The sequence below is a fragment of the Oryza brachyantha genome, chromosome 2, assembly GCF_000231095.2.
Source record: "Oryza brachyantha chromosome 2, ObraRS2, whole genome shotgun sequence".
NCBI classification, from domain to species: domain Eukaryota; kingdom Viridiplantae; phylum Streptophyta; class Magnoliopsida; order Poales; family Poaceae; genus Oryza; species Oryza brachyantha.
The window spans coordinates 5,376,213-5,403,134 of record NC_023164.2 but is presented as its reverse complement, the minus strand read 5'-3'; the positions used below and the strand labels follow the sequence as shown (position 1 = coordinate 5,403,134).

The following is a 26,922-nucleotide window of genomic DNA, read 5'->3' as shown; positions in this document are numbered from 1 at the left end:
TGTCCCGGTAGTTCTGGATCCTGACATCCCCTCGAATCCCAATATATACAGCAAGTTTTTGTGGTCTCCAATTCCAAATGCACAAATCTTTGACAAGTTTTTTTTCCTGTTAGCAAGACTTGTATGTTATGGATAATGCATGCTGGATTCCGCGAGAACATATACATCGTAAGTAAGGCCAAAGCTGAGTACTTTCCAAAGGAAAAGGGAAAAAATCTGTTGCAATCAAGCCGTATATAGGATGTTAGCAATGTCCTCCACGCAAGTTTGAGCTGTTGCATCCATGGTTGATCGCAACACTTCCCTTCATTTTAAAGAAAACATTGCACTTTTCTCTAAGTTCAGAAGAGAGCATTGAACAACCTCCTTGCAAGTAGGATATATAATATTATCTCTGTTTCACATTATAAGATGTTTATGTTCTTCTAGATCCATATAGATGCTAATGACTCTGAATACATATATCAAACATATCTATTGATCCATAAATAATTCTAGTTAGGATTAAAACATCTTATAATACAGAATGGATGGAGTAATTATCTATAGAAGCTAGCTTCGGCGAAAGCTCGTGAACATTGACGAGGACAAATATTGAGCCAAAGTAAAAACCAAGGGTAACGTGCCCTTAACTAGCCATTACATATTTTCAAAATTTTTGTATTATTTTTATAATAAGGTCTAAAGTGGATTACGAAGTTTGGCGCCAGATTAAGCCCTTTGTCTTCGCCCTTGACGAAGATAAAACATATCATATCCTCTGGTGGGTTTTCATCAACCACTTTGTTCTCCATTACATATAATGGTGATTCCTGCTGCATCACTGCCTGCTAGATCCTCCACTTCTTAGCCCCCAAACAAAAGGCCAAAGCTCCTCACCTTTCACCATTTGATAAACTGAAGTGCGTGGCTACATGGATCCTACATGTCATAGCTAATTAATTTGAGCACTATTCAGTGTGTTCAAAGGCTGGTCGTGTTCTTAGACTCATCCACTAATGAACAAAAGCAGATTAAAAAAAAAGGGGGCTAAAATCCATTACAAGTGACATCACAACCTTATCTTTTGTGCATAAAAAAAATTGATCACCACTATGCCGAGATATATGTAGATAGATTTGATCACTCAGTTCGGTTGGTGCCAAAAGGGACAAGTTGTATGCATACATGTGGCGTTGACGACGACAGCAACATATAGAGTTCCATCTTTTCTCTTTTTTCGTGCTTAGCTAAAATTTTATTTTTCAACCTTAAACTTTAAGCAGATTTTAAAGTTTTTTCATCAATTTTTTTTCATCTTTTAGACCATTATATGAATTTTTTTCTGAATAAGCCAAACAAACACCCTCGGATGCACTCATATATCAATCTGTTTGGTGGCCAGTCCTCTGCATATCGCCCCCAGCCGGTCGTCGTAGTAGAATTCTCTTTTGGAGTTTCTAGCTTGTCAGGATGTGGGATTTGCACGGTGGACGAAAGTTCTTGCGCAATTTGCGGCTATATATGTATGCTCTCCTTAGCAAATACTAGCTAAATACTCGTGCTTAGATAAAAGAAATATGAATTATATACCTGCTAGTGTTGTTTGAAATTTGTTTTTAAAGATAAAAAATAAAACTGATATATATCATTGTTTTGAAACAAAATAATTGGTGATAGCAGATTCATTGCCACCATCGTTATCTTCTTTTAGACTAGTATAGAAATACAAGGCGTATTATCTTTTCACACGGTCTAACTACATACATATTATAAGGGCTTTTAAAAGAACACCGATGGCTTTGTTTTATACTGTTGAACTGTATACTGTATTGACCGAATTCTGGCAGCTGAGGTGGCCATTTCATCAAGTTCATCCCAAATCTTGGACTTCTAGCTCCCTTTAGTTTGTGGCAGATATATATGCACCTTTTTTGTTTCAGTTCAGCACAAGACTTACTTGTTTAAAAATCTTTTGGTTCTTCTTGATGTGGCATGCACTTGGTCTGGTCCTCCTTTATCTGGTATTGCTTCTGATAAAAAAAACTTTGTTTGACTTACACTTATATTCGAGCAATATATATGCATACAAAACTCATTACATGCATAATGTTCCACTAATTATGTTAGGTGCATTAGGCGCATGAAGTATTCCCAGCATCAAGTATTGTTGACTAGAGTGGAGTATCTAATTACTAAAGTAAATGGGGTTACAAAGATTAGCTAATTAAGTTTGAAGAACAATTGTCCTCTGTCATAGTTTAAGAGAGAACCTGTTATATGGGGACGGCAAAGCCTTGCACACTACCGGAGAAATGCCCAAATCCATTATCTGCCCTGGGGTAAGTTGTTTTATTTCCTTATGCGATCGGCAATACAAATTTGTAAGCATTCCATCATTAGGCTAAGGAAAATACCGCTTTGCAAGTAGGTTAAAAGAAAGGGACAATTGCAAATTTGTCATTGGTTTGAATCGTTATTATAAAATTGCAAAAAAAAACATTAAAACTATCATTCCAGTAACATCCTTATAATATAGAAAAAAAAAGAATGGAAGATTTACAAAATCCCCTAAAGATTTTGATTCAGAAGACTGAACTAGAATGCATCTTTTAAATTAGAGTTAATTATTGGCACCAAGACCAATAAAAAAAAGCCTGATTTTCATGTGCACATCCATCGCAATTTCAGTGTTATCCACAAAAACCATTTCATGTTCAATGGTACATGATAACCTAGCTAGCAGCAAACATTTCTTTTCATCCTATCTGGAGTAGGATGGCTAGTGGATTTGTGGTGGCAAAGTACAGTATAAAGGGAAGAAAACTCTTTGTTGGGTGGAGTCATCTATCCACACTTCACCACATATGTCTGATTGGTAGATGGCATATAATGGATTCAGCTGGTAGTTTAATTATACAATCCTATGATACTTAATTTTTTTTTGAAAAAAAATAGAGGAATGACCATGGTCAAATTATGGTTGCATTCCACTGAGGCACATATTCTCCTTTGAAATTTCAGAATCTTTTTTAAACTAAATTACCATTAGTACAGTCGTGTGAGCAGAAACGCAAGCAGCGGAAATTCATGCTTGAAGCCACAGCTAGTAGGTTCCAATATGTTGTATCTAGAAAGATAATCTTGTATCATCTTTTCACTTGCCTTATGCTTATAAGTTAAAATTAAAATTTTTAACTTTTAATTTAAAGTTAATTTTAGGGTATTTTTATCGTAGTTTATTTTTCAACCTTGACTTGTAGCTCGCTAAGAACATATATATATATATATATATATATAAATTTTTATTTATTAAATTATTTTTAGTTTACAAATATGCGGTAAGCCAAATAATCACACCCTACAATCATGCTACCTCCAATGGTGCGTAGAAATCTTACAACCAGTTAAGCTGTCGATAGGGCTACAGACAACTAGCTTAGTTATGTAGGATATATTCCTTTTCTCCAAATAGGATGTCAGGATCTTGTATGGAGCTAGCTGTTTTGGATCACTGCAACTAAAATAAATGAAATGCTAGAACCAATTATATAGGGCTCGATGTGTCCTGCTAGGATGCGACACATGTGCGTTCGGTGTGGTCGATGGATTATTGATTATTCCATAGACACTTCTCACGCCACTAAACGATACGATGCCTTAACTTTTTGACTGGAATATTTCTCGGATCACTTTTTTCGTTAGTACTTATTTCTCAGAATATCTCTTTAGAACAAAATTTTAACTTTATAGCATTCTATTTATTTATATCTATTCTTGAATAGTTATCATAAACTCAGAAAAATCCATTATCTATTCAGTGGCCTAACTTGTGATAAAAAGTTTGTGGACTGCTGATTCATGTGCAGCCCCTGTGGACACATTTCTTTTCAGGGTTGAGCACAGTGTTATCATCTCTATTGTATATAAGACTCACAAAGCCTACAGTAGTGGGTCACTTGTAAGGAAGATGGAGCTAATCCATAATTGATGTACAATACACTTCCTATGGTGATGTGTGTGTAGAGCTAAACCTAAGGGTCATGCCACACTTGTTCATGGATGTCGCATTCTATAGCTAGTTTCGCCATGCTATGTGGGGTGGGGCTGTACTGATAGATGATATAGACCTCCGTCATTTCACGGTTTATTTATAGATGAAAAATAATTTATGGTTAAAAACTTTTATATAGGTGTCTAGTGATTCGTAAGCAAATAATGTAAAATAAATTATGATTAAAAATAATAATAAAATCAATTTCAAAAGAGTTGCAAAGGCAAAACTATGAGAACAAAAAAAATTATAAATAAAATTTTTATATGTGCATTCTTAACGACAAAAAAAAAACAAAGGCTGAAAATAAATGACAATAAAATAATCCTTGCCATTGTGTTCGTATATGTTTTATATGTAATACTTCATCCTAAAAATACTATATCTTTCTTCCATTTCACACATTTCCGTGATACCATACCTAGTAGCGAAGTTTTTAGTACGATTATTGGCTTTTGTCAATTTTGGTTTGTATTGAGAAATTGTTTCATGCCAAAGTTTTTTAAAGATAAAATTTATTCAATTTTTAATTGTTTTCGTGGGTAACTAAATGGTTATTGACAAGATAACACCTGAGTGGTATTGAGTGACTAGAGATGACAATTGACAAGTATATACCCACCAAGTTTTGTTACCCTATACCTATTCCCATGATAATTAAAAATTCTTGCTCCAATACACATAACTGCTAGCGGGTATAAGATTCTCCTCATACCTATACCCATAGGTGTGGTGGTATTCAACAAGTACCCATACCAATATCATTAACTTAGATCACTTGTAGTTTTACATAATAATTATATGACTATAATAACCAACTATCAAAATCATGTTATATGAAAATAATTTTAACATTAACATTCAAAATGAAGCGAAAAAATCATACACTCATTATTCAAAATGAAGAAATTAGATAACATTTTTATACAACTGAACTAGAACGGAGGCTCTACATGTATATTTTATCCATGGGTTAGTGAGTATGTGCGACTAATAACAAACCCATACTCACGTACCCAATGGGTAATGATTTTTTTATTCATTAATAGACCAACGAGTATAATAATTAGATCGTACTCCCTCCATTCCTAAATGTTTGATGCCGGTGATTTTTTTATACATGTTTGACTATTCGTCTTATTTAAATTTTTTTACATAATTATTAATTATTTTTATATCATTTTATTTATTGTTAAATATACTTTTATGCATATATATAACTTTACATATTTGACAAAAAAATTAAATAAGATGAATAGTCAAACATGTATAAAAAAGTTAACGGCGTTAAACATTTAGGGACGGAGGTAGTATATAACCCATCATGTTTCGGGTCATGGGGCCCTATTACAATCTCTATGGGGCCCTATTACAATCTCTATGAGTGACCGGTAGTTTTGTGCAACCTTTAAGACCGTAACTTCTGTGATACTATCTCCGTTTCAGTTTCATAATAAGTGTTGTCCTTTGGTTCAAAATTGAACTACAATACATAGAACTACATAGAGGCAATAGATTTTTATGAGTGGGCCTGATCTGTACTTCCTGTCCGAGAACCACTAAGCCTCTGACGTCAAGTGAAAATGATCGTCACAGGGCAATAATTACATGATAATGCATGTATTGGAAATCTACCAACATGCAATTCCATCTACAATGTATCCGTCCTTTCATTTTTACCGTGTAACTATTTTTTAGAAGTGTACGTATCTGCAATTTATCAACTTGCATCCGCAACTTCTGTAGCATTAGGGCTGTCCTGTAAGACCTCTTTTGTTTCTAATTTTCTTATTGCTTAATGAAATGATGTGCAGACCAACATGTTCGATAAAAAATAGTTTTACGCGCTTCATAAAAAACCGGGTAAATATATTGATTGTCTTGGAAGTTGGATCCGTCACTCGAAGCATTTTTTTTCCAAGTGCAAGCACTCACACACGGATACACATACTGTCCGTGTTCACATCACACCCACCCAAATGGGTGCATCGTAGCCCATGCATACTTCTTCCATCTTAAAAGGTAAGAGATTCTGCGGACGAATCTACATAAATATTTGTCCAGATTCATTCCCAAAATCCTTATATTTAAAATAGAGGTAATATAAATTTGATTGGATGTATATCGTTAGGTAGCACTGGTATGCATTATAACACTAAACAAACACATACGTGTATATGCTATCTCTCGAGATAAAATCACAGGAAAATACAAGCACTTATGTCAAGTCTAGGGTTTTAACTTAATTAAGCAAGGGACAACCAGACAATTTCCTCCTTTGTACATGTAAATTAACATCATTTCAATATATAAAAAACATACTCCCTCCATATTTTTATGTATGACACCGTTGACTTTTAGGATTACGTTGACCATTCATCTTATTCAAAATTTATATCCAAATATACAAAATTATAATGCATACTTAAAGTTCCTAGAATAATAAATTATATTATAACAAAATAATTAATAATTATATAATTTTTTTGAATAAGACGAATGGTCCAATATGAACCTAAAAATTAACGGCGTCATGTAAAAAAAATATGGAGGGAGTACTAACTTTTCACCCAGATAAATTTATGCGTAACGGTGGAGTAAATTATGATCATCCTTTCTTAGACACCATACATTTTAAATTCATTTTTCTTATAGAAAGATGACCAGGAATAGTCGAGTGGTTGACTGGTTGGTGATTGATTAGTTCGACCCCTACGTTGTTATTATACTAATAATCTCTGTGGACCGTCATGTACCATTGGGCAATAATTATGCAACATTTACCCTTCTTTTTTGTTATTTTAGTGGTTTATTAATACGAAAATATGTCAATAACGACCTTTGCCTGCTGCACATAGGAGACTTCAGGTCAGTACTTACAGGCTAATGGACAGACAGCAAGACCTCAGGTCAATAATACTTATAAATAGGACAGACAACCTACACATGCAAGTTGTGCAGCCAAAAAACAATTCCCTATATGCAGAAAGGGAATCACTATATCTCAGGCAACTGAAATTGCTAGCGACCCCCCCTTTTTAGGTGTTATGAGGAGAAATAGACTACATTCGTCTAAATTAATTAGGCTTCCTCATATACTCTACTCACTCTGTAATTGTAATTTTTTTTTACAGAGCGATATTTTTGTAAAAAAAATTTACAGACTGAACAAGGTCTTAGAATTCTTTTCGCTAGGTCCAAATTTGTTGGCGCGAGGAGGGGGGAGGTTGGTAAAAAACTTAGGTTTTGGGTAGGCATCTGGTGGGAGGGAGGGTAGCAAAAAGGGGTTTTCCTAGGTTGGTAAAAGCCGCGGTGGGGATGTCGCTAGAGCCACAGGGAAAGAGGCTGGTGGTGGTCGGGGTTGGTGATGAGGGTGAGAAGAGAGACTAGGTCGGCGACGACGCGGATAGTGGTGGATCTAGCTAACGAGATTAAAGAGGTTTGAACAAGTTAGATAGAGTTTTAAGCAACTCTAACAGTTACCCAAATTTCATTTTCCAAATCTAGTCTTTTAGCAAGTTTGTAACCAATATGGCAAAGAAAAAATTATTTTATCTCTAACAGTTAGAGATATTTCACTTTCCAAAAATAGATATAGTTATCAAAACGGTTGAATGTCGAGGGAGTTCGCGTCAGGTTGCCATTGCTCTGGTCGCTCCCGTCGACGCCGGCACCGGCCGTGCCCCCGCGCCGCGTCGCCTGCTGTGCGCCGCCCACGCCCCCGCGGCGCGCCTCCCGCGCCACCGATGAGTTCGTGTTTGCTGCTAGATAATGTGCATTCACAGATGATATAGTCCTACATAATTGATAATTGCTTTCACGATTGAACAAACAGAAACAACAGATAAAGTGGAACAAGCAAGGGTGCAGCTAGGAATTTATTTCATACGATGTTCTTGTTCATTACCTGCTGCACTTAAATTTGTCATTACTCCATTCCGAGTTTCAGAGGTGGTGATTACGAGTGCGCGTCGGTGGAGCCAGCCGGGAAGGTGACGCATGACGGGTGAGCCGGCGCGGGGCGAGCGGCCGCCGGGGAGCTGGGCGAGCGGGCGACCGGGGCGAGTGGGCGTCACAGCGGAGCGGCCGGCGGCGGCCGGAAACGGGGCCTCGGCGGCGGCGGCTCGGCGACTGGACGGCGGCTCGGCCACGCCAGGACTCTCTTTTCGTCGCACGTAAATTTTTCAGGTGGAGGCGTGAGAGAAAACCAGCGTCGTATTTTTTGGATGCCAAGTGAAATCCAGACTCTCATATATCCGTGCAAACGAGAGGATATGACAACTTGCTAAAATTTGGAAACCCGGATGGAAAACTGTTGGAGGCAGTTTTTTTACAATTTGCCCAAAAAGTAGAGACATCAAGTTAGGATGAGGAGCTGTTGAAGTTACTTTTAGTCCACTCATTCTATTAATTTTTGCCATAAATCTTACGGAGGGGGTCTTCATGGGGCTCTATAGGCTTTAACGGGACTAGTGAGGGCTTGAGCCCTCGCCGCCCCACGGTAAATCTGCCCCTGGACATGGGCTACTTGAGGCGACAAAGACGATTGCATGGGGGAACGATGCCACCACTAGATTTGGGAGATAGGAGAGGAGGGTGGTTGAGCCGGGCTCACTGGTACTGTTGGTGGCTGCTTAGGCCCTGTTTCTTTTGGCTTGAGATTATTATAATCTAGATTATTGAGTCGGATTATTATAAGCTAGATTGTTATAATCTATAGTAGAATAAGCTGAGAGTTGTTTCTTTCCTAAATTATTAGAGCATAGATTATTGGATTTGCAAGTCTAACGAGAGAGGGATGGCACGGTGGGTAATTTTTCACCCAATAAGCTAGAAAAAACTCACCTAAATGAGCTTATCAGATTATAATAAGCTAGACTCTAGATTATAATAAACTACTTAAATAAATTATCTATTTCTTTCAGCTTACTTCCAATAGTTTAGATTATAATAATCTCAAGCTAAAAGTGCCGCTGAGTTGGATGGTGGTGCATAGTGGAGGGGAGGTAGTGGTGGCAGCCAGCGTGCCTGCGTAAACTAGAGGAGGAAGAGGTGCACGAATCTCAATGTAATCCTATCCCTCCACTAGAGGAGAAAGAGAGGTGCACAAATCTCGATGTAATCCTATGTGTTAAAAAAAACTAGCCAGTGTCATGCAGAAATCCTGGACTCGTGTGTTTTAGTTTTAGCTTAGAACCCACGGAACATGAATTTTTTAACATACATGATTTTGGGCTTTCATCACCCAAGCGCAATAAAAGTATTACCATAAAATTATTTTTCTAATATATCTTTGGCTTCTATGAACCGCTAAAAAAACACAATCGTCTGTCAGCACTCAAATTCATCTTCAGATGATAAGGCCTCCTCTAATAGATATCTGTAAGCTATCTATAAGGTACACTATATAATTTTTTAATAAAAGAGAGATAAAAGCTCGCTATATAATTTTTTAATAGAAGAGAGATAAAAACTATCTCTTAATCAAGATATAATCTCTTGTACATATTTTAATATCAAGTGAGAATGAATTGTGGTGTCACTTGTGATATGAGTTAGTTGCTAAAAGCTAGACCATTGAAGAAGTTGTCTTTTAGATAGCTTAGAGATAGTATGCTATCTCTATTGTTAGAGGTGGTCTAAGAGCAGCTACAATAGCAGGTTATAAACCAGCTATAAGTATATTTTAAAGAAATAAGAGGGGAGAGAAGAGAGGTGAGCTACTAATTTGTAGCTAGCTGCATACGGACTCTAAGACACAACATGTGTATGACATGTGGAACCATGTATTGATGTTTTGTAGGTAACTATTATATAAATTAGCTATTAAATTGACTATAGATAAATTGGAGCAAGTAGTTGGCTACAGTGTGGAACTTGCTCTAAGTGGAATAATGTAAGGTGGGCGCCACAGCCACGTGTTAGTGACTGATGCTCAGTTTGCATTATTGGGGAGAAGACTTTGAAGGTTGACTTGCTGGCAATCACTGACCGTTTAAAAAACAAAACACTGACAACCGAAACAGTAAACTACAAGCATGCCTGCTAGTGACAATAATCAACACACGTCCTAGTAAGAAACAGTGGTGCTTGACTGCTTGCACGATGGTTCCGAATGTACATGGAGTGATTGATCGTTTTTTTATGAAAAAACAAACAGTATATTTATAAATAAAAATAATTTTTTGAATAAAAAAATTTATATACGCATTCTTGATGATCTAAAAAAACTTAAATTACGGTGAAAAAACCTAAAATCAGCACCAGTGTTAAAGTTAAAAAAAATTAAATTTTAACTTATAAATATCAGCAGAAACGAAAAGATAGGAACACTGATATAGTGCTGGATTATGATGTTTCAATTCAAGTTGTCCTTATTACTATACCTCGACTAATTTGCAGCACCTAGATGATAAAGGGAGATAATTGTTTTTTCTTTGTGTTTTGTCCGAATGGACATATCGATCATGGGTTAGAGGCAAAGTTAGAAGGGCATATTTGGTTTGGTAGAATTTGAACCTATAGAAATAGAAAAAATGTAGTATCATAAATATACCAGGGTGATTATTTAGCTTTTTCATAAAAAAACAAATAATATATTTATAAATAAAAAATAATTCATGAATAAAAACTTTTATATATGTATACTTAGTGATCTAAAATACAAGGCTGAAAAATAAAATTCACTATAAAAAACCCAAAATCCATTTTAAATTTAAAATTTAAAATTTAAATTTTAGCTTATAAGTATAAATATAAACGAAAAATGGACGTGCATACCCACATTAATTCATAAGAAATTTTTAAGAGGAACGAAAATTTTCTCAATGTTTCCTCTCTGTAACTCATAGGAAGGAAAATTCCCTTTACTTTCAGCAAAATGTTATTTGCACGAATTAAATGGCTTTCACAGAAACCGAATCATTCATAAGTTTCCATACCGACGATGACAGGATCGTCCGTGTTAGAGAATTCTTGCGCTGGCCAAGCTGTAGTTAGTGCCGTTCACTCATCAGCTCACAGGATAAGCGAACGATGGGCTGTCACGGGGCCATCTCTACGTCCACAAGCATCTGACGTGGACATGCGAATATCAAGACTTTTTGTTTCTTCGAAAGGCCACTTTTCTCGAACTTTTAAATTATACTCAAATATTTAATGTTATTGACTTTTTTATATACGTTGGATTATTCGTCTTATTTAAAAAATTTACATAATTATTAATTATCTGTATGTCATTTTATTTATTATTAAATATATTTTTATGTGCATATATATATATATACCTTTACATTCTTTTAAAAAATATACTTTTATATATAAAAAATCAACGGCGTCAAATATTTAGGGATTAAGAGACTATATATATCTTTATAAAAGAACCAATCAATATATGCATTTCCTAAACTGTTTAAAATATAATCTTGATTTTGCGATGGTTAATCCATTCTTTTGTACCCTCGGAATATTTATCACAAATTATTTAGCTATTAAAAAAACAAATATAAAATTTGATAATGCTAGTAGCAGGGATTGTGATATTTAGAGATAGAAGTTTCCCCGAGGGGCTAGGGATCCTTGCAGGCCCCACCCCATGGGGTTAGGGAGGGACCAAAAAATCCCTACGGTCTCCGAAATGCGAATTTCTAGGCAAATTTATTTCAATAGACACAATGACTTACATCATATATATACCCTAACACTATTTTCTCTCCATTCTCTCCTCTCTCTCTCTACTCTTCACACCTAGCCGCCGCCGCCCCCTCTCCGGTCTTCTCCACTGCGCCTCTGGGGCTCCGCTGTACGCCGTCGGGAGCGGTGTTGGTCACCCGCGCCGCTACGCCTCCTCTCCTCCCCGTCGCTGCTCCATCTCTCCTCTTCTCTGTCACCGCTATCGCTGCCCGCCAACCGGTGTCGTCGACTGCTCAGCTAACGGTTGCTTCGCGCCATGCACTGCAGCCGTCGCTGCGCACGTCGCCACCGGCCAACACACACCCGCCGACCGTCGCTTGCTTGCCGGCTGGGAGCCTCGCCGTCGTCGGCTCATTGCCGAGTTGCCTTACCCATGGGGCCCCAATCGGGCCATAGGATCCATAGGGTCAAGGCCGTTCTAGCTCAACCTGGTCCTCATCCGTTCCATTGCCAACTCTAGTGGTATTCTAGAGAAGATAATGATTGTGTTTTGGCTTTTTGGAGGAGACAAAGATTGACCTGTTTAGTGCTAAGGAATTTTTCGAAATGACATATTGGCATATAGGTATTACAAGATTTCAGTAAAGCGTAAGCATTTACGCTTGGCTACTTAGCACAGTTCCAAATTGTTGATATTACAATCCATCGTGACCGTGAGGCCCCCACACCTTCCCTTCTCCATACGTAATACCAATAAAAATCCATGGATCCACTCCATTCGAGAGAGCTTGGTTTTTGTCTCGATTAATGAGATCATAATTCCATGATCTACAGAGACCTCAAGGATATAATTGGGCGACAATCACAAACAGTGCACAAACGAAATGAATCAGAATTCAGAAACAGAGTTCTGGCGAAATGCAAAATCTGAATTCTCTGAACATGCACCAATCATTCAGAGTTTCAGAGTTGCGTGGTCGAGAATCACGCGAGTGTCTTCAGCACCAAGAGACGGTGGACACAAATCTCTCCCCCCTTTCTGCCGAAAAGAGAGCACATGTACGTAAAGCCTAACAAGCTTTCGACATAACAGAATAAGAACAGAACATTTCGACTGGGAATTTGCAATACCATGCTCACTGTCATCGCTTCCAAGTGCCGTATCACGGCGATATAATCGCATACATACATACATCGCAAATGGAACATATTCCAAGCGATCTTCTGGTACTACACCAAAGTGACCATCTTTTTCCTGCTCCTGATCTTAAATTAGTGGATTCAAATTCGATCAGAGAGGACAGCATAGTGCTCAACTCACATGTTACCATCAGAGTGCACCTTTCAATCACCATGTAACACCGAAGACCTTGACCTGTGAGGGTGAGGCAGTGACGCACTTTGGTTGTTCTACTTAAGCTCATCACTGGACGCCATGTCTGAACTCAACCTCTCCAAGAACTCACCTCAGCAAAAGAAATGGCTGTCTACAACATCCTCATCCTCTTTCTGCTACTAAAATTGCTCCTCCTCTCCAGCTCCTTCTCCCGATCGACGGCGCAGCCCAGCGCCGGCGAGCAGAAGCTGCTCCTAGCAATCAAGCAAGATTGGGACAACCCAGCTCCACTCAGTTCATGGAGCAGCGCCGGCAACTGGAGTGGTGTTACCTACGACAACGGTACAGGCCAGGTCACTGGTCTCTCCTTGGGAAGTTTTCACATAGCTAAACCGATCCCAGCATCTGTTTGTAGCCTCAAGAACCTGACTTCCATAGACCTCTCTTACAACAATCTCACCGGCGATTTCCCCGTCGCGCTGTACACTTGCTCGAATCTACGGTTCCTTGACCTATCGAACAATAAATTCACCGGCGTCCTTCCTGATGACATTGATAAGTTATCCTCTGAATTGTTGCACCTCAACCTGTCGAGCAATGCCTTCGTCGGCGATGTGCCGTCGGCGATTGCAAGGTTCCCGAGGCTCATGTCTCTGGTTCTTGACACCAACAGCTTCAATGGGAGCTACCCAGGTGCTGCCATTGGAGGCCTTGTGGACCTTGAGACGCTGACGTTGGCTTCCAACCCGTTCAAGCCTGGTCCGATACCAAAGGAGTTTGGCAAGCTCACAAAGCTGACGCTTTTGTGGCTGTCATGGATGAACCTGACTGGTTCCATCCCCGATGAACTGTCGCCATTGACAGAGCTCACATTGTTGGACCTCTCGCAGAACAAGATGGAGGGCACAATCCCGAAATGGATATGGAAGCTGGAGAAGCTCGAGATGCTGTATCTCTTCGCAAGCAATTTCAGCGGCGAGATTGGCCCTGAAATCACAGCTCTGAACCTGCAGGAGCTTGACCTGGCCATGAACAAGCTCACAGGATCAATACCACAAGACATTGCAAAGATGAAGAACTTGAGATTACTAAACATGTACTACAACAAGCTCACCGGAGCCATCCCGGAAGGCATCGGTAGGCTCCCAAACCTCGTCGACATCCGGCTCTTCGACAACAAGCTCTCCGGTCCCCTGCCACCGGAGCTCGGGAAGCACTCCGATTTGGGCAATTTGGAGGTGTCCAACAACAACCTCTCCGGCGAGCTTCCCGACACGCTCTGCTTCAACAGGAAGCTCTACGACCTCGTGGTGTTCAACAACAGCTTCTCCGGCGTGTTGCCGGCGAACCTCGGGGAGTGCGCCACCATCAACAACATCATGGCGTACAACAACCACTTCGTCGGGGATTTCCCGGCGAAGATATGGTCGTTTGGAGCGCTCACCAATGTCATGATCGGAAACAACAGCTTCACCGGCGCTCTGCCGAGGGAGATATCGCCGAACATCACGAGGATCGAGATGGGGAACAACATGTTCTCCGGTGCCGTGCCGTCCGTCGCCGTCGCGCTGAAGAACTTCAGGGCGGAGCACAACCAGTTCGCCGGAGCTCTACCGGATGACATGTCCGGGCTCGGTAACCTCACCGAGCTGGACCTCGCCGGAAACCGGTTGTCCGGCTCGATTCCGGCGTCGATCGCGTCGCTGACGAGGCTGACCTCGCTCAACCTCAGCGGCAACCTGATCTCCGGCGAGATCCCGGCTGCTCTCGGGTGGATGGACCTCAACATGCTTGACCTGTCCAACAACGACCTCGTCGGCGACATACCTCAGGAGTTCAACCATATGCACCTCAACTTCCTCGATCTTTCTTCCAACCAGCTCTCCGGCGAGGTCCCGGAGGCGCTGCAGAACGGAGCTTACGAGCGCAGCTTCCTCAAGAACCGCGGCCTGTGCGCCTCGTCGAACGTGAACAAGATCCTGAGCATTCCATCGTGCGGCGATGTCGATGGAGCCCGGAACAAGCTGACAATGATCCTAATCACCGTCTTCTCGGTGCTCGCCGGCGTCACGTTCGTCAGCGCCGTCGCCATCTGGTTGCTCATCCTCCGGCACCAGAAGCGCCGGCAAGACCTCGCCGGGTGGAAGATGACGGCGTTCCGTTCGCTGGAGTTCTCGGAGTGCGACGTGCTGCGCGGTATCCGCGAGGAGAACGTGATCGGCAGCGGCGGCTCCGGCAAGGTGTACCGCATCAACGTCGGAGGCAAGGGCGGCGGCAGCGCCGGCAAGGTGGTGGCGGTGAAGCGGCTGTGGAGGTCGGCCAAGTCGGACGCGAAGACGGACAAGGAGTTCGACGCCGAGGTCAGGATCCTCGGCGAGGCCCGGCACAACAACATCGTCAACCTCCTCTGCTGCATCTCCGGCGACGACGCCAAGCTGCTCGTCTACGAGTACATGGAGAACGGCAGCCTCGACCGGTGGCTGCACCACCGCGACCGCGCCGCCGCGCCGGCGCCGCTCAGCTGGCCGACGCGGCTCGCCATCGCCGTCGACGCCGCGAGGGGGCTCTGCTACATGCACCACGAGTGCGCGCAGCCGATCGTGCACCGCGACGTCAAGTCGAGCAACATCCTGCTCGACCCCGGCTTCCGCGCCAAGATCGCCGACTTTGGCCTCGCCCGGATCCTCGTCAAGTCCGGCGAGCCCGAGTCCGTCTCCGCCATCGGCGGCACCTTCGGCTACATGGCTCCAGGTGAGTTCAACTAATCACAAGTTTCGTTATACTCTCTGCCGCCATTTTAGTTCGCTCGATCGCGAGCTCAAGAGACGATTTCATGTCATGGCTGCAGAGTACGGGAGCAGAGCGAAGGTGAACGAGAAGGTGGACGTGTACAGCTTCGGCGTCGTGCTGCTGGAGCTGGCGACCGGCAGGGTGGCGAACGACGGCGGCGCCGACCACTGCCTGGCGGAGTGGGCGTGGCGGCGGTACAAGGCCGGCGGCGCGCTGCACAACGTTGTCGACGGGAGCATCCTGCAGGACAGGGCGGCGTTCCTCGAGGACGCCGTGGCGGTGTTCCTCCTCGGGGTGATCTGCACCGGCGAGGACCCGGCGACGCGGCCGTCGATGAAGGAGGTGCTCGAGCAGCTCGTCCAGTACGACCGAACGTCCAGCGTGGCCACCGCGTGCCGTGACGACTCCGGCGGCGTGACGTTCTCCAAGGCGAAGAAGGACGGCCAGGGGAAGAGCTCGAGCTCGTCGGCGGGAGCGACCGGAAAAGTGTGGGGCGCCGGCGCCGTCGACGGCGACGAGGACAGCTGCAGCTTTGTAGCTCATCCGGTTTAAAGGTGACGTGGCACCTGGCATGAGCCCTTGTAAATTACTGTATAATTTGCTACGAACTTTACTTTAGTTAATCAACATGTCGTCTGTGACCATACTTGTGTCCAATTGCCGAAGGCCTGGGAGGACAAACAAATTTGGTTTGAAAAATTTGGCTGTTTAAGTTATGTTGACTTGTAGAGTTGAGTGGTTCAAAACTGAAATAAATTGACATGTTTCAAAAATGTAAATTTGATTAAGCCGTGGGATGGATAACAATCACACTGATGAACTGTTCAGTATAACAAGATATTTTTTCCTTAAAATTGAACTTGACTTAGTTTGAATAAATTTATAGACAAAATATCGCGCTATGTTTAACACAAAAAATATACTATCAAAATCTACCTTACAGTGCACGAACATGAAGTTCCACTTCTATCCTTACCCCTCATATCCAACGTGTCACATTCAATCTATCTTAAAATCAACGGACACGGTTATCTCCTACTAAATTATAAATAGAAAAAAATCTACTTTACCCACTAAACTATTAAGGTTGGTCTACTTAACCCCCTAATGTATGAAACTAAATATTTCACCCCCTAAAGTATGAAACTAGTTTAAATAGCCCATAGAGTGCTTTTATAAGTGGTTTTTCTGAGTACATGATGACATGGTAGTCGTTTGTGATATGGTGGTAGTTAGTTTAGTATTTTTCTTCTAATTAAACTGGCTTGAGAATGATAAATATTAGTGATAATATATAATTTTTAGGATTATTGATCAATGAGTGAAAAGAAACATTTGGTTCAACTTGGGCTTAATGGATCAATCTTTACCATGCAAGCAATATCGCAATATCGCTATCGTCATGATCGGATCTTCTACGGTGGTCGCTTCCGCATTTAGCTGTCGATATTAATTTTAGAGCTAGATAGTGGGATGATATCAGAGCTTGCGGAAGATCCATGATAGAGATGCAATTGAGGTGTCCCACACCGCACAACCCGCATTAGAATTTCTATTGTTGACATGGGGCAAGGTGGAGCAAGGTAGCGATCAACAATAATTAATCGGTGGTTTCGGACACTTTGGGCCTGTTTGGTTGCTTGCATTAGTTTAGCATGGTCCGTATGAGCCATCCGGGCTGACTCTAGCCTGGATAGGTGGGTGCAAATAGAGTTGTTTGGTTTACATATCTGTCGAGTTTGGATATCCTAAGATATTGTTTGGTTGTACGTATATATGTTATATACAAGAGATTTTGTTTGGTTGAATGCATGATATCTGAATTTGGTTATCTCCTCTTTTATAATTTGTGGGTGAAAAATATACATGTACTCAACTAGCTAAAAAATAGTGAAAATATCACACATATTAATAGTTTATTTTTTGTCATCCATACACACACTGGTATATCAATTTTATTTTATTTTTGAAACACTGACGTACGCCCCAACACTTGCTGAACATCCTGTTTTGTACATATTAGTTGCAGTATGCGAGCGCAAATAACTAGGATCATCACTTAACCAAAATCATAGCTGATCAAATTGTTCTAGAACAAAACACAAGCGTGCACATAATGCAGGTTGCTTCAACATTGCTGTAACGCTGTTACATCATTAACACAAATCCAGCACTACAATCCAGAACAAAACACACGATGTAATAACCCAGACACACACAGAAAAAATGCAGATCAGTAGCATTCGGTACCATTCTTATCAGGACCAGAAGAAATGCAAAAAAATGGTGGAACATAAATATGCAGTACTAATAAGCAATATTGATTAGTAGTAGCTGGTGGTGGTGATCTATTCGTCGGCGGCGGCGCTGTAGGTGGTGGTCGCCGCTGCCATCTCGTTGTCGTCCTCGCGGTCCTGATCTCCCTCGCTCTCCTCCTCGATGCTCTCGGACCTGTCCCTGCACCGACTTGCTGTACGCGGGAGTCAGCTGCTAGTGCTGCGGCGGCGGGGGTGGAGGTGAGGGCGCCTGCATCGCGCGGTGGTGCACCAGGGCGGCCGCCGCCGGGTGGTGCTGCACCGCAACAGCGGGGGGCTGCTGCTGGTGGTGGTAGTACTCCTGCACGGCCACCGTCGCGATGTAGCGCGGCTGCGTCGTCAGGTGCACGCCGTATATGGTCGGCCCCGTCGCCTGCGTCGCATACTCCGGTGGCAACTAGATCTGGCGTTCTCCGGCCGGCCCCTCGAGCTCACCTTGGAACCCAGATCTGACTCGCTTGAGGAAGAAGAGAGGTCGCGGTGGCGGGGGGAAAAAGAATGCAGAGAGGGAGAGGGGTGGGAGCCGTGACCCCTTCGCTTGGCTTACATGCGTGGGTGCAGCCTATGCACGCGCGGGTGCATCGCTTTGCATCCGGGAGCCTGGCCGACCAGCGAAGCTCGGATCGAGCGTTTCCGCTCTGGCTGGGAGTGGTTTTTTTTGCATGCGCGGAGCCTGGCTGAGCAGAATATGCAGGCAACCAAACATCCATGATTTGCATCTCCGGATACGAGCCAGGTATGATACTGGCAACCAAACAGCCCCTTTGAGCAGGCGACTCGAACTGTTCAATGAGCTTTTCTAACGGGTAGTTTAGATGTGAGATTTGGGGTTGATTAAAACTAAAGGCGATCGATGTTCTCGGTCGCTGGATTCAAATACTGGGGGCAAGGTGGCCCATGCCTTTCGATGAGCCATAGGCTTGATGTCGCGCTCAGGTTGTTCGGTGGCTGAGAAGGTGGCATGAATCTATCGGCTTTGGCTCACGGCGAGATTGGCGGGTGGTCAATCGTAAGTTGGAGCACGATGGAACGATAGAGCTTGTCCATATCATGGAAGACCTTGACCAGTAGCCCCTGCAGATACGGTAAAGACTAGAGATACCTAGCTGCAAGTCTTCATACGTACTGACATTCCACTCTGAGCTTCTCACCCTCATGACTGCACCACCACTCTTAACTGCTAACAAAAATGGTTGAAAATAATACCAATAATCTCTTGTTACCACTGCTCCTCTTCTTCCTCCTCTCCGTTTCCGGTGCAAAGCTCGATCATGGCGAGCTCCAAGCTCTCCTAACCATCAAGCGAGACTGGGGTAGCCCTGCAGCATTGAGCTCATGGAAGGTGAGAAACTCTGGCTCTTCCGGTCACTGTAGCTGGGCAGGAGTTGCCTGTACGGATGGCCATGTCACAGCCCTCTTCTTCTCCAGCTTCCAGATTGCCAACCCAATCCCAGCCTCTGTTTGCAGCCTCAAGAATCTGCAGTATTTGGACCTCTCTTACAATAACCTCACCGGTGATTTCCCCACTGTGCTGTACAATTGCTCAAATTTGCAGTTCCTTGACCTGTCCAACAATGGATTCGCTGGCAGCCTTCCCGACAGCATCGACAAGCTGTCGTCGGGGATGATACAGCACCTCAACCTGTCGAGCAATTCTTTTGTTGGTGATGTGCCGTCGGCTATTGCGAGGTTGTTGAAGCTCAGGTCACTGATCCTTGACACCAACAGCTTCGATGGGAGCTATCCGGGTGCTGCCATTGGAGGCCTTGTGGAGCTTGAGACGCTGACGTTGGCTTCCAACCCGTTCAAGCCTGGTCCGATTCCGAAGGAGTTTGGGAAGCTCACGAAGCTGACGTATTTGTGGCTGTCAGGAATGAACCTGACTGGCTCCATCCCCGATGAACTGTCGCCATTGAGAGAGCTCACATTGCTGGACCTCTCGCAGAACAAGATGGAGGGCACAATCCCGAAATGGATATGGAAGCTGGAGAAGCTCGAGATGCTGTATCTCTTCGCAAGCAATTTCAGCGGCGAGATTGGCCCTGAAATCACAGCTCTGAACCTGCAGGAGCTTGACCTGGCCATGAACAAGCTCACAGGATCAATACCACAAGACATTGCAAAGATGAAGAACTTGAGATTACTAAACATGTACTACAACAAGCTCACCGGAGCCATCCCGGAAGGCATCGGTAGGCTCCCAAACCTCGTCGACATCCGGCTCTTCGACAACAAGCTCTCCGGTCCCCTGCCACCGGAGCTCGGGAAGCACTCCGATTTGGGCAATTTGGAGGTGTCCAACAACAACCTCTCCGGCGAGCTTCCCGACACGCTCTGCTTCAACAGGAAGCTCTACGACCTCGTGGTGTTCAACAACAGCTTCTCCGGCGTGTTCCCGGCGAGCCTAGGGGACTGTGACACCATCAACAACATCATGGCATTCAACAACCACTTCGTCGGGGATTTTCCGAAGAAGATATGGTCGTTTGGAGCGCTCACCAATGTCATGATCGGAAACAACAGCTTCACCGGCGCTCTGCCGAGGGAGATATCGCCGAACATCACGAGGATCGAGATGGGGAACAACATGTTCTCCGGTGCCGTGCCGTCCGTCGCCGTCGCGCTGAAGAACTTCAGGGCGGAGCACAACCAGTTCGCCGGAGCTCTACCGGATGACATGTCCGGGCTCGGTAACCTCACCGAGCTGGACCTCGCCGGAAACCGGTTGTCCGGCCCGATTCCGCGATCTATCAAATCATTGACAAGGCTGACATCGCTCAACCTTAGCAGCAACCAGATTTCCGGTGAGATCCCTGCGACACTCGGGTTGATGGGTCTAAACATTCTGGACCTCTCCAAGAACAAGCTCACCGGCCACATCCCTGAGGAATTCAACGATCTGCATCTCGGCTTCCTCAACCTCTCGTCCAACCAACTTGCCGGCGAGATCCCGTCGTCACTGCAAGACCTTGCGTTTGACCGGAGCTTCTTGGATAACCCCGATCTTTGCTGTCGCTCAGAGTCCGGCATGCACGTCAGGACATGTCCGGGGATCCATGGCGGCGGTAGCGCCCACGATCACCTTCCATTGGGCATCATGCTTGTGATGGTCATCCTTCCCGCCATAACTCTTCTCAGCGTCGCCATTACCGGGTGGCTTCTCCTGCTCCGGCGCAAAAACGGCCAGCTCCACGATGTCGCGTCGTGGAAGATGACGCGGTTCAGAGCGGTGGATTTCACCGAGCGCGACATCGTCGGCAGCCTCAGCGAGAGCAACGTGATTGGGAGGGGTGGCTCCGGGAAAGTGTATCGCGTTCAACTCGGCGGCGGCGGCGGCAGCTGCACGCCGAGGACGGTGGCGGTGAAGAAGATGGGCTGCGCCAGCAAGCCGGAGACGAACCTCGACAAGGAGTTCGAGTCGGAGACGAGGACGCTGGGCGAGCTCCGGCACGGCAACGTCGTCGATCTGCTCTGCTGCGTCTCTAGCCACGACACGAAGCTGCTCGTCTACGAGCACATGGAGAACGGGAGCCTCGACCAGTGGCTGCACCGCCGCCACGGGCGAGACGGCGGAGGGACCGGGCCGCCGTTGGACTGGGCGACGAGGCTGGGCATCGCCGTGGACGTGGCGAGAGGGCTGAGCTACATGCACGAGGAATTCGTGCGGCCGGTGATCCACCGGGACGTGAAGTGCAGCAACATCTTGCTGGACTGTAGGTTCAGGGCCAAGATAGCTGATTTCGGGCTTGCTCGGATCCTTGCCAACTCCGGCGAGTCGGAGTCGGCCTCCGCTGTCTGTGGCACCTTTGGCTATATTGCTCCAGGTATTTATTTGACAACTCTTATCTCTTGTGTGTGTGTGGTGGTGGGGAGGGTTATCGTAAAAATGACACTTAAAATCTGCAACAATATCACTAGAAATGTCATTTGTCATTTTGGTGGCATCTTGCAATCAGCGGCCAATCTACAAGGGGTGCTAGGGTCTCTAGCCTCCACTATCGGCTTATTGACGTTGAAAATGATAATCAACGTGTCACATACGAAGACCTGGTAGTCAATCTTAGAGAGCTCAAGTGTAGGACCTAAATTATTAGAATGATGCGTGGCCGTGCCAGTCAGTTTAATCCTGCAACTGACAAGATGAACAGTAAAATAAGCCGATCAGCTATCGAGCCAATATGTAACTAATAATCCAGCCGATCAGACGTTGATTCTGCAACGGTTAGCCGATAGACTAACCAACCGGCTAAAAAGGCTTGGATCGGCTAGAAACTTGATAGAAATAAGCTTGAGATAAATGTTAGACCAAGATAACCCGCCAGGTCATTTATTAATCTTAGTCGATCAGACAAGCCCCTATAATTAGATTGAACTAGACGTACAGAGATTGGACTTAACCAAGACAGTATGCAGCCGAGCACGATATGATTATAGGAAACATGAAGATCGATAAAACTAATAAATAAACCGACGAATTACTTGGAATAAACAATGAATCATATATTACAATCGGCTAAAATCAATTTGTATGTAATTCTCATAAGCTGATGCAACATAAATAACTGCCGATCTAACTAAATCAAACCGATTGTTATAGAAATAATGCAGTAAAGCAATTGGCTACTCTATTGATGTAAATATGATAAGCATGTAGATCGGCCAAAATCATCGGCTATAAACGGCAGAGAAACAACCAAAATCTATAAAATACCTAGCCCAGATTGCTAAGAATAATCATAGAAGATCGGACCCAATCGAGACAGTTCAAAATTAAACCTAGCAATGTCAGGATAGATACTAAACAGATCTAAATTGTTATCAAGCCGATGAGCCGATGACTAGTAACTTATCGGCTGGTACTTCGATAAAACAATGAGTAAAATACATCAATCTGATATAAACCATCTGACAAACGTAATCTACTAGATCGGATATAACTGAGATAGTACTAGATTAAATATGTCAAATAGCGAATATCAAACCAACATAGATCGTCCAAAATGGTCGACCAGATCAACTCAAAACGCGAAAGTGATCTAAGTTAAAATTGATACGATAACTAGCAATCGTACAACTAGATTAGAAGATTAGACCGAACCGAGACAGTTCTAATCTAGCCGAACGGTTACCGTGGCCAGGCGGAACGATGGACTTACCCTTTCGCTGGAGATCGAAGCGATGCAGCCCCGTGTCAGGTGCCAAGTTTCGCCGGAGTTGAAACCTCTGAAGAGGGTGGCGATGCGCTGAAAGTATTTGATCTAATTGATGCGTAGATGAAAAATAATGACCCCGGACATACATATTTATACCCTCGGGTTGAGGCTAGGCCGTATTGGACACGACATACAATTCCTAATAGATAAAAAGAAATAACAAAATAATCCTATGCGGACTCAATCTCTAACTCCTACTAGATAAAACACATACAAGTCCCGATCGGACTCTAATCTCTTAGAGATAAAATAAAATCCTAACTAACTCTAATTAACAGATAAATTTACATCGTCAAGCCTTGGTCTTCACAATTCCCTGTCGGATTCGAACTCTTCCGGATAAAATTTCTATCGGCGATTGCACATTTTCTTATCTGAATCCAATACGAGAATTTACCAAATTTTGGTGTTAACACGGCTCTAGACCCACAGAGACCCCTTAAGCCCCCACTAAATTTTGTGCCATAGTTATATACAAAGATGTGCTAAAGTTTCTTCTAAAGGTGGAAGAATAGAGATTCAGTCCCCCACTATTAGCACATGTTCAATGGTAAAGCTCATTATAAGCTTCATCTTAAGCTACGTCAGCAGAAAAAAACTCCTCATAAAAAATACAATGTTTAAGCTGACTCTTTATACTTACAGGCTAATTAATTCTATGTTCACATTCTATTTGATCAACGTGTTTGATTAGAGTCAGCACACATACAAATATATTTTCTGGTTGTCTCCTCGTTTTATACGCCAAGAGTCGTTTTACTGAATCCATACAAAACAACCATTTTTCTCTTTCCTATCCTCTCTTCCACGTCAGCGAGCATGTATCGATAAAGATGACAATAAGAGCCCTTTGTATGTGCCCTTATATTTTTTTTGGATCCGGCCCTGCTTGTAATATGAATACTGGTGACAAATTTGCAAAAGCATTTTTTTATTTAAGTGATCTTATATGTTCTATCTTCTTTATTATTATTACTGGCAGTAAAGTGAGACCCAACTAAATCAGTGGCTAAGAACATTTCTTACATAGTAAAATACTACTCGCATCGTTTTTTTATTTGACATGGTTAACTTTTAGGTCTATGTTTAAACATTCATCTTATTAAAAAAATATATAATTATTAATTATTTTGTTATGATTTAATTTATTACTAAAGAGAATTTAAGGATGACTTATAATATTGCATATTCTAAAAAAAATTAAATAAAATAAATGGTCAAACATATAATCATAAATCAACGATGTCAAATAAATTTAAAAACTGGAGAGAATACCAGAGAGTTATTTTTGCTATGATCTATATATATATACAATATACAATACACAATGGCACAAGGAACTGAGAGTTGTATAACAGAGTTTGACATTTAGATATGGTGTATTTGATTATTTGCAGAGTATGTATACAGGTCAAAGGTGAGCGTAAAGGTGGACGTGTACAGCTTCGGCGTTGTGCTGCTGGAGCTCGCCACCGGGCGGGGAGCGCAGGACGGCGGCGCCGACTCCGGCAGCTGCTTGGCCAAATGGGCGTGGAAGCAGCGCAACAATGGCGCCGGTCCGGTCGCCGGCTTGGTCGACGACGAGATTCGAGATGATGCTGACTGCCTCGACGGCATGGTCGCCGTGTTCGAGCTCGGCGTGGTCTGCACCGCCGACGAGCCGGCGTCGAGGCCGCCGATGAGCGAGGTCCTCAGCCGCCTCCTGCAGTGCTGTGACCGTGATCGTAGCCGGACATGCAGCGACGACATCATCACGGCGAATAAAGGCGTGTTTGGGATCGAATCGATCGATGATTCTTTGGATTGTATTGTTTAATTTTTTTTTTTAGAAGTACCAATTTATACTCCAGCTTTTTTTTTCATTTTTTCCTTGAACGACATTGAAATTAATGTCTTGTATAGGTAAATGGGAAACTCTACGGTGCATTTTACCGGTAGTATTAAGTAGAAAAAGGTATTTGTTTAATTTGTTAATTACTTGATTAGCAGTATTTTATAATTTTGTTTTTTTAATAAATATCACAATAAAAAGGACAATATTACCCCTTCAAGTATCTATCACGCTAAATATTATTGGTAGTATAATTTAATTACATTCATCCGATAAAAATAGATCAACAGTAAATTAAATTATACTATCAGTAAAATGTTAGAGTCGGCTCCTACATAAATATATTCAAATAGAGGTACAAGGATATATGGATTAAAATTTTGCCTTGGATATACCATCCATCCATTGCTGTCAAGAAATGATATTTTGTGGAGCATGTCGAGAAAATGTATAGAAAGAAATCTGCACGCAGCAGGCAGCAGGCAGCATTATATATGTCAACCTTGCTAATTTACCGGCATCAATTACCTCTAATTTAACACTAATTAATACCGCCTGTTTTCCGGCCACAACGATTCTCTGTCAATAACCGGCATCAATCAACTGTAATTAACACAAATTTACGATTTACGAGTCCTTTATATAAAAATAAACCGTCGACTCCCATCAGCAAGTACCCAACCCAGCCTTCACACATTCTTTCTGAAAGAAAGATCATCAAGCCCTGCAGAATTACAGAGCACAGGAATTAATGGAGATGAAGCGGATGCAGCACGTCGATGCTCGGTTGCTGTTTCTGCTGCTGCTGCTGATCATCGGATGCTTTGCTGTCGTCGTTCCTGCAGTGCAATGTAAGTGTCTTGGTTGATTTCGATATTGTTAATGGACTTTGTTTTCTGAATATAGACTGAATATGTTCTTTGATCAAGTTGCATCATCCTCATTTTTTGTTGTCGGGATGGCCAAGGAGAGCAGAATAATTAACTTTTTGCCACCGTTAAAAATGATGCTAACATATTTGTTACTGGGTCCACATGTCATAGACAGCGGGTGACAAATATGTTAGGTGTCATTTCTAGGAGTGGCAAAAAGTTAAATGCCCCATTTCATAGTTTAAGAGTAAATTTTATTAAACTAAGGATATTACAAACAAGTTTCACGAAACCATATGTTTCGGTTACGTGACACATAACCACATGTATTATTATCATATAGTCTCACATTGACACATTTTTGACATTTTTTTATCCTACTTGATAACAAGTCAGAAAATTACATGTAAAATCATGCCAAATTTCTGACACATCATATACAAGTTTCTAGCCATCAAGATTTAGCTTTTTTCTTTGATGGTACTACCAAGTTAAATCGATTAATCGTGTGGTTTTATAAAACTTATGGATCATTGCATTCATGGTTACGTGCCATATGTCAAAACTCTTTTGCTTTGTGTAGTTCGGACCATATATAATACATGTTGTTTTGTATAATCTATTTGTGGTACAAATATGTTTTAGGATGTATATATATAATTGATGTTTATAAATTAATAGGCCGGAGCAATGGTGAGATGTTGAGAGGAGAGAAGATCAACAGACTACCTGGGCCGCTGTGTGCAAAGCACACCTATCCCTATCCATGCAAGAACTGCTGGTGTTGTATGGTCAGCGATGGGGTCTGCTACAAGACTCTCGAGGACTGCCAGGACAACTGCCCATCGCCACCATCATCATTAGTTTAATTTGTTATTATGTGATAAGCTGATCAAATTA

General features: G+C 42.8%; 2 protein-coding genes across 3 annotated transcripts; both read left to right on the top strand.

Annotated features, from left to right (window-relative positions):
- Positions 1 to 13,102: 13,102 nt before the first annotated feature.
- Positions 13,103 to 16,587, top strand: LOC121053214 (receptor-like protein kinase 5). Its single transcript, XM_040520818.1, has 2 exons — positions 13,103 to 15,752; positions 15,850 to 16,587. The coding sequence occupies exons 1-2, from the start codon at positions 13,145 to 13,147 to the stop codon at positions 16,341 to 16,343; spliced, it is 3,102 nt and encodes a 1,033-aa protein (XP_040376752.1). The 5' UTR covers positions 13,103 to 13,144; the 3' UTR covers positions 16,344 to 16,587.
- A 2,509-nt stretch (positions 16,588 to 19,096) lies between these two features.
- LOC102700959 (receptor-like protein kinase HSL1) lies at positions 19,097 to 25,238 on the top strand. 2 transcript variants are annotated; one of them, XM_040520926.1, is made up of 2 exons: positions 19,097 to 21,930; positions 24,717 to 25,238. In XM_040520926.1, the coding sequence occupies exons 1-2, from the start codon at positions 19,296 to 19,298 to the stop codon at positions 25,133 to 25,135; spliced, it is 3,054 nt and encodes a 1,017-aa protein (XP_040376860.1). In that variant the 5' UTR covers positions 19,097 to 19,295; the 3' UTR covers positions 25,136 to 25,238. The 2 variants fall into 2 exon arrangements, with proteins under 2 accessions (XP_040376860.1, XP_040376861.1); XM_040520927.1 differs by having other exon boundaries at positions 24,730 to 24,798.
- The last annotated feature ends 1,684 nt before the right edge of the window (positions 25,239 to 26,922 follow it).

Coding starts and splice junctions, on each gene's coding strand:
- LOC121053214 (XM_040520818.1), top strand. CDS start 13,145: ATGGCTGTCTACAACATCCTCATCCTCTTTCTGCTACTAAAATTGCTC. Junction 15,753..15,849: donor CTTCGGCTACATGGCTCCAG/GTGAGTTCAACT, acceptor TCATGGCTGCAG/AGTACGGGAGCAGAGCGAAG.
- LOC102700959 (XM_040520926.1), top strand. CDS start 19,296: ATGGTTGAAAATAATACCAATAATCTCTTGTTACCACTGCTCCTCTTC. Junction 21,931..24,716: donor CTTTGGCTATATTGCTCCAG/GTATTTATTTGA, acceptor GATTATTTGCAG/AGTATGTATACAGGTCAAAG.